Source organism: Danio rerio, chromosome 18 (genome assembly GCF_049306965.1).
Source record: "Danio rerio strain Tuebingen ecotype United States chromosome 18, GRCz12tu, whole genome shotgun sequence".
NCBI classification, from domain to species: domain Eukaryota; kingdom Metazoa; phylum Chordata; class Actinopteri; order Cypriniformes; family Danionidae; genus Danio; species Danio rerio.
This window is the reverse complement of record NC_133193.1, coordinates 20,717,997-20,731,027: the sequence shown is the minus strand read 5'-3', so window position 1 is coordinate 20,731,027 and position 13,031 is coordinate 20,717,997. Positions and strand designations below refer to the sequence as shown.

Below are 13,031 nucleotides of genomic sequence, written 5' to 3'. Positions count from 1 at the left end.
CAATGTTGAGTCTGTATTATAGATGACCAGGAGCTATAGATGTGTATTTAATTACTGTCTTTATATGGAATTTATATGATTTATGGAAAAAAAAAAGTCTTACTTAGAATTTTTGTCTTGTTTCTAAAGCGAAAAAACAAAAACATTTCAAAGCGAAAACAAGACTATTTCACTTACCCCACTGGGAAATAATTTAGCTTGTCTTAAGGAAAATCTCTTAATTTGAATTAATTAGTTTTTTTTTCTGATGGTAAAAACAAAACAATATTTTACTTGCTCTAAGAACATTTAGATATTTGTGCTAGAAATTAGACAAAATAAAGCAAGAAAGGCATTTTTTGCATTGTGATTATTCAATTGCTATATCTGAATATCTGTTAGATTCCCCAGAAAACCGTCAAATAGTGCTATTCAAACTATTCTGTGAAACTGTAGTCATATTGCAAAATTTATTGCAGAAAAATAAAATATAGCAAAATTAGACTTTTTCAATTTATTTATATTTATATTATATTTATTTATAGATTATTTAGCATTTATACTTTAAAAATTGTCTGCATGTAATTACATCTGTAACTATTTTCTGTAATTACATTCATAATTACGCTGTTAACCCATACCTTTCACCTTAACCCACTCTTAGGGCGTACTCACACTATCTTGAACCGGGCCAAAGCACGCTTGTCCCCCCTCCCATCTCCCCCGAAGGCCCGCACTCACATTACATTCGGGCCTAGGCACGCTTACGTCATCGATGATGTGCTGTTCAGTAAGCGCTCTCGCTCAGCACAGTGGAGATTTCTTTAACAGTTATATCGGTTAAGTCGTTTGATATGCAGTGACACGCAGTCAAATATTTCGCCAAACAGATGAGCCACTTTTGATGCTCATAACTTTTAATACCTCATGCTGCAGGAATTAGGAGGTTTGCTGAAGGTGCAGATATGGAGCAGTGAGGGGTTTGCGTCTTGGGCACGGTTAGGATAGCATAGTGTGAGTACGTCCTTAACCCTACCCATAACACCATAAACTTACCTGTATCCCAACTCAATAGCATCAAAAGTGAGGCAAAACAACATAAACTCATGTACAGTAAGTACTTATTATTAGTTGTTGTTAAGATCATTTTAAAGTGGGATATAAAAAAAATCTCAATTTAAAGTGTGACCAACATTACATATTAAATCTCTCTAGAGTTGTAGCAGAGTATTTGTAGACTCTTGAGATTGGGTTAGGGTTAATAGAATACTTAAAAAGTAATCAAAAGTAAGTAGATTGTCTGTTGGTGATAAAAAAATAAAGTGTTACCCAAAATGCACAGTACATAAGCAAGACATTTGAATTTCTTCTTGTTCTTTTCTATTTTTCAGCTATGCAGTGACTGTTCAGGAGTCTTACGCTCATCCTTTTGACCAGATCTACTATACCAGATGCACCGACATCCTCAACTGGTTCAAATGCACCAGACACAGGTGAGCACGACCCTGACTTCTGATCTACACTTGTCACGATTCTGCTTCACAGCAACAATCAGCACTCTCCCACTAGACACATAAAAATCAAGGTGCCGGTGCGCCAGCGTCTTTATTACCGAGTGTTAATGTTACCAGCCGTGATGGTAGTGGTCAGAGTCAGAATGGAAATGGCCATTTGACTGTCATCCGACATTACATTGGTTTTAATTGCTGCATTAAAGACTTTATCGTCAATGTCCCGGCTAAAAGCTGTGGGCCCAATGAGTCACTGCACCGCAATGTAGCATTCAGAGGCGAAATGTCCTTCAGCGAATGCAGAAACTTTTCTTAACTCACTTTAATTATGTCAGTTTCTCCGCTTACCTCCTCTAGGGTGTAGCAGCATGCTAGAGGCTAACAGTAGCCAGCTGCTTGTCATATTGTCCTTGCGGAGTTCACCTGCCAGATTATTGACGTTTTCTTTTGTGTTTCTATCTCAGGACCAGCTACAAGACCGCATATCGGCGCGGGGTGAGGACAATGTACCGTCGACGTTCACAGTGCTGTCCTGGCTACTTCGAGAGCGGGGACTTGTGTGTCCGTGAGTGTCTTTCATATTTCGCTCGCTTATTTCCTCTTAAATCAGAGGAGTTCAATTCCTCATTCTTGCGAGTGGTTATGAGCACAATAAAAGCATTCATCTGCTTGAGCGATGTCCTCTTAAGCCTTGAACCCCGCTCCTTCCTCCGGAGGCATTCATCAAAATCTCAGCCATCTTTGAGGCATTTTTTTTGCAACAGCATATTTCAGGCATAATTTGTGCCTTTCATTACTGGTCCTACTCATATTGGGTTTGCTCATATATTCAGTTTTAACACTGCCGGTACGCCATTACAACGCCATTAATAGCATTCAGTTATCGCTCATTTTTGGTGGGGAAAAAATCTTGAGTGATTCACTGCGAATACATTGTCCTAATTCCTCTCGTTGCAGAGATAATGCGCTAATTAAGGAAATAACAACTTTTTCTAGCTGTGGTCTAAATGATAGATTTAGCGATTATTTATGAGCAATGAATGTCAAAAAATGTCAGCTTTTGTTGGGGTTTATTGTCTTTTCACTGCGCCAAGACTGTAAATGTGTGTTTTTTTTCTCAGGATTGGTTATTGTGCAGGCCAGACTCATTATTCTTTAATGTGCTTTAATCACGAGTGAGCGAATCCTGTCAGTCAGCTCAGACCTTTGGCTCACACGGTTCAGCGGTTGTTTGACAATATGCAAAAATCTCTGCGTGAAAGGACCTCGCACAGGACCGTGTCAAGGTGATGAGGTAAATGACAGTCTTACCGAGCTCCAGGGAGGGGATGAAAATCAACACACGTAGCTTAAGAGCAAATGGGATTTGATGGCCGCAGAGCTACTCGGCATTATTAACAAGAGGGTGGAATGTTTTTTTTTTTTTTTGGAGGAGGAGGAGGATGAGTGGCTTTTGCACTTTAAAGGGTCATGAAACACCAAAACACGTTTTTTAATATGTTTACAGTCATTTATGTGTCCCATGTTGCTAAAAACACTATTAGGACACATATATTTCACTAAAAAGTGAAAATTGGTTGTTTTTGCGTTGTTTAGAGCAAATTCGTTCTTCCGGATTGAAAAAAATGTTGAAGCTATGTTGAAGAATGTTGCGTGGAGATTGGATGTCTGTACTGGCCGGTACCACGTGACGTCTTTGAGTTTTCAGCATTAATTCATGAGAAAGACTTGTTTTGAACCAATCAGCACGTTCTATTGTGAATGAGGTGTAACTTTATCTCTATGCTTAATAGCTTTGAAGGTTTTCACCTGTTACAATGTTCAGATGGCAGAAAGACGCCACGTTGTGTTGCCAACCGTAATTGAAACAAGTGGAAAAAAAAAATTGTTCTGAGACATGGGTCGTCAGTGTTACGTTTATAAATGTGCCGCAACGAAGGTTTTGTTTCCATTTTCCCACAATGAGAGTACCACTGCGTGTGAACCCAGATGTGTGGATTACAGTGGTGTGCTAACACGCGACAAAAGTATGTAAGTTTGTAAGGAAATTTTATTTACCTGAGAGCTTTTCGCATCTCGAAATGAGGAAATCCAGATTTGGCACTCGTCTACTTTTTGAAAAAAAAATACATGGTTCCAGTTCGTGTTGATTGTCCTGTCTCTACAGATTTGGTAAGTGTGTGATCAGTGTTCTGTGTTTATGTTTTTTCAGATGGCAAAGTTAGTTTGTATTGTCAGCTGTACTCTGTCAGTTTTTAAAGACATACCACAGTCAAAATGATTTAGTTCCTAAGTTTAAAGTACATTAATATGACTGCAATATTATGGACTAAAAGATCCTCTCTGAGTGTAAACATAAACCGCAATCAAACTATTAGCATAGTGTAGGATTTTCACCATGTTTGATTTTCGCCGCATTTTGCGACAAGATGGTCTATACCAGGGATGCCAAACTCAGTTCCTGGAGGGTTGCAGCCCTGCATAGTTTAGTTCCAACCCTGCTCCAACACCTTACCTGTAGGTTTCAAACAAGCCTGAAGTACTCAATTAGTTTGATCAGGTGTGTTTAATTAGGGTTGGAACTAAACTGTGCAGGGCCTCAAGGAATTAAGTTTAACATCCCTGGTCTATACACACATGGCTGTTTGATGCTATTCTCTGCACCTACCGAGTCTCTGCATCTACCAAGAAATGTGGAGGGTTTTTTTTTTCTTCAAAATGGCATGCGGTATCAAAAATTCAATTAAAACTGCACTTCATCGGCAGTTCCTATAATTCTTCATTATAGATCTGTGCATTCTTACATTAACACCTCTGTTATCAAACAAAACAGAATGGGAGATTCATTTGCTGCTCTTCACTAAATAACTATAGTAACTTTAATCAATATGCAAATACAATTAAAAGTGAAGTAGATTTTATAGCTTTATTTAATTTCTGTATAGGCCATTATTTTAATAGGCTAAACCTTTTATTTTATTGTCAATGTTTCCAATGTTTGCTATGCATTCTATCATTTGAAGCTATTTGTTGTCCCATATTTTTTTATATTCCTATGTTGACAGATATGGCATAACATTGCTAATCAATAAATAGCTATAGTGCTATCTGTTAGTTTTAACGTCAGCTAATGTTATGGAAGGGCATAGATGTTATGGAAAATAGTAATAGTAATGTAACTACCCCCATCATTCCTTCCTCAAGCAAATGTGCAAATATTAGATCTATTCAGAAATAACATTAATTGCATTGGCGAATTTATCTAACGTTTTCGCAGCTTGTAATAGTCGATCAAAAAGCTATTTAGTTTCTTATGAATTTACACTAGCAGTGGAATTTACTGTGACGGGGCGCCACCTGAAATCTTGCCTAGAGTGCCAAATTGATTAGGGCCGGGCCTGCTTTAACATGTAAAACGGGATCATGAAAAGAATAGTCAAAAAGGAACTCCTTAAACACCTTAATCATATATTGTCTTATTTAGATTAAGGCAAATAATTCCATTATTGATGTCTATGTTAACATAGTCACTCTCTTATCTCCCCTGCGTCTGTGTTTGTGTTGCCTCTGTGAAAATCAGCGTGTATACATACTGAAACTCCCTATTTCATGCAAACCCTTCCCTCTTTTGCCAATCAACACTCCCACCTAAACAAAGCCTGACTCACCCAAATATCTGACTTTTTTTAAGCTAGAGGTTTGAAAAGACTGCTTAGAAAAGGGTGGATTCATGACCCTTTAAGGCACAAGTTTGTGTCTGCGCGAAGAGCTTGTAAAACTAATAATTGTGGTCATGTTTCTAGGCTCTGAATATGTACGGAGAAATGTAGCTTTAAAGCATCTTGACGTTAATAAGCATAATGTCATGTAATTTCTTCAGCCTGCGCACTTTAAATGGACTCCCAAGAGAAGGGAAGAAATTAACAGCCTATATTAAGTCCTGATATGATATCCAGCTCTGCAGGAATCATAAAACTTTACTTCAGTTCAATATTATGAAGAGGATAAGTCGCAGACGGTGTGGTCTTGTCGAAATGCTGATTACAAACCTGCGATGCTGTTATATGAAGTCGCACTAATTCATAATTAATTTTCATTTTAATTTCACCATATCAAAGGGAATTTTTTCACTTTACCGCGGAACGAGCTGTGAGACCCAGCAGCTGTTTTGCCATCATTATGTCACAGGAATCTAACCGGCATTGTCAGTCTTTGTAGTTTGATTTAAAAGCTTAGTCATTTACATATGCCACAGAAATCTCTTTTTAGGATCCAAGGACATTTTTTTGTACTGCTGCACACCTTGCTCTCATGACAGCAGGTATTTGGCAATTTGATATTTCAAGCAGTTATTTAATTGATACATTTGCTCACACTGTTTTTCTTTTTGGCTTTGAAAGGATTAATTAATCCAAAAATTAAAATTCATTTGCACGCCATTTTGTGTGTTGCAACCTGTTTTTATTTCTTTTGTGTCCAAGCTATGTGTAAGCAGCTCTTTTTTATTATATTATATTATATTATATTATATTATATTATATTATATTATATTATATTATATTATATTATATTATATTATATTATGTTATGTTATGTTATGTTATGTTATGTTATGTTATGTTATGTTATATTATATTATATTATATTATATTATATTATATTATATTATATTATGTTATAGGGCTGCACAATTCTGGCTTTTTTGTTGCTTAAAATAAAGATCATGATTTTCTCATGATTCTGTAGATGTAAAAAAAGACTAATGACTAGACTATTATTATTGTTTTTCTCAAACATATAGTAAAACAAGAATAATAGGCTTATGTGTTGTTATCTGTTGTTTAAAATGCTAAATTTTGCATAGACTTGGAATTGTGGACTTGAACAGACTTTAAATATGTCCTGGTTGTTAATGCACAGTAAAGTGATGACATCACAATAATTATTCATAATTCTGAATTCATAGTTCATAATTATAATGTTTGAGATATATGCTTGTCTTTTGTCATTGACAACAACATTAGACAAATTTTTTCAAAAGTAAAATGAAACATTTGTCATTATCAGATTCAAATCTTGCATTGTATTCAACATTATAAAGGTCAGAGTCGTTATACTGATCCATTACATCCATAAACATTTATTTTCATGCGCAACACTATGGGCCTTATCATACATCCAGTGCAATAAGGTGCAAGACGTGTTTAGTGTGATGTGTTGCTATTTTCAGACCAACGAAACCCTCATTTTTAAATTTTGCGCCACATTGTTTAAATAGCAAATCCATTTGCGCGACTTTGTAGACATATGGGTGTTCCTATCTAAAATAGAGGTGTGTTAAGGCACATTGTTGGTGCGTTGCTATTTTAAGAAACTGAACTAGACTGCAAAAAAGTCCAGTGCAGATCACGTTAGTTGTATGCCGTAATTTACACAAGATGTACAGCAATACACATGTCTTTACAAATGAAAAAAAGAATTAAAGGATTAAAATATTAAAAAAATATATTATTTTCTACATAAATATAAAAGCCACTGCCTCTGTGCCTTCTTTATCTCAGGGGGCTTTTTCAGTTTGTTCAAGACAAATTGCATTTGTATAATGTTATTATTATTTTTAGTTGTATTAGATACTGTATGCATATTTATATTTGGTATTATAAAAACAAGCGTAGATTCGTCCACCTGTCGGGTTTTGGACCATATTGGGCATATGATGTGTTCATATAATTGTTCATTTATTCGTTTGCTGAAATTAGAACTGAATTTAGAAATAGTTTTGAAACAAATCTTTGCTTTTACAAAACAAAATTAAAATTAAATATGTAGACTAATGGATGTCTTAAGTGGAGTGAGTTTCCAACGTTTCCTTATTCACAAAAGTAAACGAGTAAAGTAAAAGTAAAGAAAAACTAACGAGGCTGAATCAAGGAGGCTCATTCTTTGTCCTCACACTGCAGATGGTTTTCACGCTAGTGAAGTGTTCAGTTTTTCCACTAACAAAGTCTGTTATGCTAATAGCAAATGCACCATTGTGTGATGCAACTGACTCTTATAGAGAATGGGAGATTAGACTCTGATTGGTTCAATAAACGTTATGCTCAAAACACACCATAACTCAATAAGAGAATAAGCAAAACCCTGTTCGACCATGTGTCATGTATTTTTTCGGACATGCCATTAATGCTTTTGCTCCGTGCACTTTAGACTTTGTGCCTAGATTGTTAAAATAGAACCCTATGTTTTAGCTATAAAATAAAAAAAAACATATCAAATCCTTGTCGTTATCATAACTCTAAAATGCAATATGATCATTTAAATGATGTGCGCACTTTCGGTTTCATATTAACAGCTGATGACATGGCTGCCGTCATTTTGAGAAAAAAAAACATACAAACAGGAAACAAACAGTGTGTCGGCTTTTGCATGATTTTGTGGCCACAAATAAGTCATTACATTAAGACAGAAATTACAATCTTGGGTGTATAATACCTTATAAATACAGTATGTGACACTTAACATCATTTAGAGGGATCCATGTTGCTGAGCAACATATATAAAACAATGTAAAGACTTTTGCACCTGCCTTTTCACTTCTCACCTGACCTTGAAAATATAATTGGCTGAATCATAGAAAAAGCAGAATTGATTGTGTGTAGGGTTGAACCAAGTTTGTGATCTTTTTTTGATTAAATGTGCAGTCCTATTATATCATTCATTCATTCATTCATTCATTCATTCATTCATTCATTCATTTTCTTTTCGGCTTAGACCCTTTATTAATCTGGAGTCACCACAACAGAATGAACCGCCAACTTATCCAACATTTGTTTTGTGAAGCAAATGCCCTTTCAGCTGCAACCCATCACTGGGAAACACCCATACACTTCTACATTCACACACATACACTACAGACAATTTAGCTTACCCAATTCACCTATACCATGTCTTTGGACTTGTAGGGGAAACCGGAGCACCTGGAGAAAACCTAAGTAAACACAGGGAGAACATGCAAACTCCTCACAAAAACGCCCACTGACCCAATTGAGGCTCCAACCAGTGACCTTCTTGCTGTGAGGTGAACGTGCTACCGTGCAGCCCACTATTATATTATATTATATTATATTATATTATATTATATTATATTATATTATATTATATTATATTATATTATATTATGTTATATTATATTATATTATATTATATTATATTATATTATATTATATTATATTATATTCATTTATTCTTTTTCTTTTAGTCCCTTTACTAATCCGGGGTCACCAAAGCGGAATGAACCGCCAACTTATAAAGCACGTTCAACCGCAACCCATCTCTGGGAAACATTCACACACACTCATTCACACACATACACTACGGACAATTTAGCCTACCCAATTCACCTGTACCGCATGTCTTTGGACTGTGGGGGAAACCGGAACACCCAGAGGAAACTCATGTGAACACAGGGAGAACATGCAAACTCCACACAGAAACGCCAACTGACACAGCCAAGGCTCGAACCAGTGACCTTCTTGCTGTGAGGCGACAGCACTATACTGCGCCACTGCGTCCCCTATATTATATTATATTATATTATATTATATTATATTATATTATATTATATTAGCAGTTTTTATAAAAAATAACAACTTTTTGTCCCCACGAAAACAAGCAGTATGAGTATTCTTAGCATTTTTTTTAATGTTAATTCTTCCTTAGATAGTTCCTCTTATACCTCAAATGTCCAAAAAACTTGAATTTTCTGTGTTTCCATGGAATGGTAATTAAAATATTGAACAATACAATTACAACAAGGAAGACATTGATTGTAACCCTCATGTAAATCAACAGCTTGTTCACCAGATGTTGTTCTTTCGTTATTAAAGGTCATTGTAGAAAGCAAGAGGTTTCAACAATGACCTTTAGTAATAAGATCTTTTTTTTATGGCTGAATGAGAGTGACCATGGTCTGTTGAAGATAAAGTTGATATCATGTTTCTGTCCTTATTGAGTGGGATTGTGTCCAGCTCTGTCTGTAGCCTGAAGGCACCGCTAACAACCATGGGATTAGGTGCAGCTGGGATAGGGATCAGTTTTGACATTGTCTAGTGGTCCGACTGGAAGAAGGCAATGACAATAATCAATAATGTTCTCATTACCACACAATAGCAGCAACAATTTCATGTTAACAGTTGTTGCTGTAATGGAACCACACCATCTGTGGAGACGATGGTAGGCATAATTTTTTTCTCCCTCGCTGATCCCATAGTGTTTTTATTGCCTCTGTGCTGTTTCAAACATGGTTGAACATGAAGCTGAGCAAAATTCGCTTATAAAACAAATCGTGAAGTCTGATTCGATGAACCATGTTTGAAGAAAAGTGTAAAATAGTTGCTATCTGCTTGTTTAGTATGGCGTCATGCAAAGCGGCTTCAGGGTCAAAGCGCTCTATCAAACTGTAAGGGGAGACTCAAGTAATGAAAAATGTTTACAAAGCCATGCAATACTTTTGATATATATATATATATATATATATATATATATATATATATATATATATATATATATATATATATATATATATATATATATATATATATATATATATATATGTCTAAGATCTGATGGCCAGACTGTGATTAATTGGTTTAAGCTGTTCAAATATTGATGTCTGTGATGTAGCATCTCCAGAGACTGTTGTGTATACAATTTACTTTAACATGTGATATGACTAAAAAGTGGTCATAAACACATATTTTCTAAATTCAAATGAGTAGCGGCTTGCAGAAACCATACTCCATACATCATGACTTAACAAGCGGATTTAGTTGTATTCTCAGTGCTACTGCTACCTTGTAGAACTGCACGAGTAATCTTTTCTTAAAATTTGTGACAACTATTCTATGTTCCTAATTAACAATGATTCATCTACATATGCTTATTAAATCTCTGAACACTTTGGCTCAGTATAATCACAACTGAATCAAAGAACACAACAACACAATATTGTTATTTCTGTGTTATAAAAAGTCGATCACAGAAGTAATGTGATAAAAGTTATAAATTGTCTAGGATATTGTTGAAATTCAAAAATGGATTATGCTGCGGTCACACTAAAGCAGGGGTGTCCACACTCGGTCCTGGAGGGCCAGTACCCTACAAAGTTTAGTTCCAACCCTAATTAGACACACCTGGACTAGCTAATCAAGCTCTTACTTGGCTTTCTAGAAACATCCTTGCCTTGTTTTTACAAGTTTAAGTGGATTGAACATAAAACAATTAAGTTGTGCCAAAAAAAAAAAATTATAAATTGTAATGGATTAACCCATATTAGGTAGTTTGAACAAACAGCAAACATATTTTTTGAGTGTACATGCTAGGTAGCAATTTGTAAGTGTCATTTGAATAACCATGAATAAACAGTTACTTGTTAAGTATTTCTTCATCTAGATATTTCTTTGCACTCTATTGATTCTGAGCTACTAGCAAGAAGTCTAATAAGGTGTTTTCTGTGCGACAGTTTGCTCACCTCAGTGATATGTATGGGTTTTCAGGTTGCTTTTTCCTGTACCTGCCGTGTGAATAATCCTACTGCTCTCACTGACAGGATTAAGAGCTTTGTGGAACTAGCTATGTTCACTTCACTGGGACAAGAGAAGGTATTAAAGCCATTTTCATTACATATACGTGGATCTTTGCTTTTCTTCTCAATCTGAGCACCTCGGGGTTTATCCTTTCATATGCGCCTTTTATGAGCTGCTTTACAAGGAGAAACAGTCCCTCGTGCATTAGCTTCATTTGAAAAGCATCATGCATTAATGGTCTAAAGTACCAGCACAACCTGGTCGTCTTGAAGGTGCAGAGTTTCTACTGTGCCCAAAGTGAGGTGCATGCACTACATCTACAGTATCAATCCACAAGGATCTGCTAAAGTGAGTCTGTGCCTTCTAAGTGAGTTTGTGGATGTCATAATATTAGCAGGGCAAAATTAGGAAAAGTTCGCATATACTTAAGTTCTGTGGGTGATAATCTACCACATAATAGAGTGCAGATATTGTAGCGTATTTCCATAAAGTCTAATGCAATATGTGAAGAGCAGCGCAAATGACAACTTTTTGTCATTTTGTCTTCTGGCATTCCAAAAGAAACAAACACAATTGGAGAAACTGACATAATTTGTATACCGCTGGCCAGGGCTGTGCTTATATGCTGTAGTGCCTCTGATTGGCTATCGTGTTCAATTCAAATAGAAATGTGCTCGATTGGTTATTATTATCTATTATGTAATTTTAGAACTTTATTATAATTATTCACTAATAATAATAATAATAATAATAATAATAATTATAATAATGTTATTATTCTCAAATCTGTATGAGTAATTCTATTACATGATAACATTGTACTTTATTATACAATTATTTAAATAGGTATAATTCCAGAAAATCAACAAAAAGGGTTACAATAAATAAACTTATATTCTTCAGAAATGAAAAAAGTCCTCTTTGATTGGCACCTTGTTAAATATAGTAGGGTTCACAATATTGGATTTTTGCCAGTATTTTCAAACTTGAGAAAACTTTTGAGCTGAGCTGATGCCCATATATTTGCTGTGTGTTTTTGGGAAGTGTTAATTTACATGTTAAATTATAGAGTCAGGTTTGAGATTTTTATTACCCTGAAGTGTTAGCTTCTCACATTAAATAAAAATCCTAGCTTTTTTGACCCTGTTTGATGCTTTGTTCCTAGATAGAACTAACTTGTAGCCCCTTAATTACTTTCTTATAAGACAAGCGACCTAGCAGAAGGCTGCTTGGATGCCATATTATAATGAAAAAAAAAATGCTTCAATGCTTTTTTGGTAACACTTTACAATAAGGTTCATTAGTTAATGCATTTACTAACATGAACTAATCATGAACACATGTACAGCATTTATTAATCATAATTGAACATTTACTAATGCATTATTAACATCCAAGTCCATGCTTGTTACCATTAGTTAATGCACCATGAGTTAACGAACTAACAATCAACTACTGTATTTTCATTAACTAACGTTAACTAACATGAACAAATACAGTACTAAATGTTTTGATCATTGTTTGCTTATGTTAGTAAATGCATTAATTAACATTAACTAATGAACCTTATTGTAAAGTGTGACCGGTTTTTTATATATATTCTGACCACTATATCAAGCAAAGTGTTAGCATTTTGTATTATAACTTTAATAAAAGTTACTTTTACTGCTTGTTCAAACTGCATATTTAAAATTAGTTGAAATAGCCCGATTCTCAAGTTGTTGTTTTTTTGGGACAACTTCATTGTTTTATGTTCAATTTACTTAAATTTATTAATTCATTTGTGCTGGGAAGTATGTATGTTATTTCTGTATTTTACTTTTATTTTCTAATTCTAAGGTATATATATATATATCACCCCATGTGAATCAGTCATGTTACCGGGCAGGCATTAGGACTGGGGGTTTAGCAGTGCCTGTAGTACTACAGAAGTGACTGTTTAACATGCTTGATTTGT

General features: G+C 35.0%; 1 protein-coding gene across 2 annotated transcripts in view; it reads left to right on the top strand.

The window, feature by feature from the left end:
- Positions 1–13,031, top strand: part of megf11 (multiple EGF-like-domains 11) — a 264,017-nt gene that overhangs the window by 60,831 nt on the left and 190,155 nt on the right. For both annotated transcript variants that reach the window (XM_021467800.3, XM_009293604.5), the window contains exons 4-5: positions 1,371–1,472; positions 1,955–2,055. In XM_021467800.3, the coding sequence (XP_021323475.1) occupies positions 1,371–1,472; positions 1,955–2,055 (203 nt within the window). The remainder of the gene's footprint in view (positions 1–1,370; positions 1,473–1,954; positions 2,056–13,031) is intronic.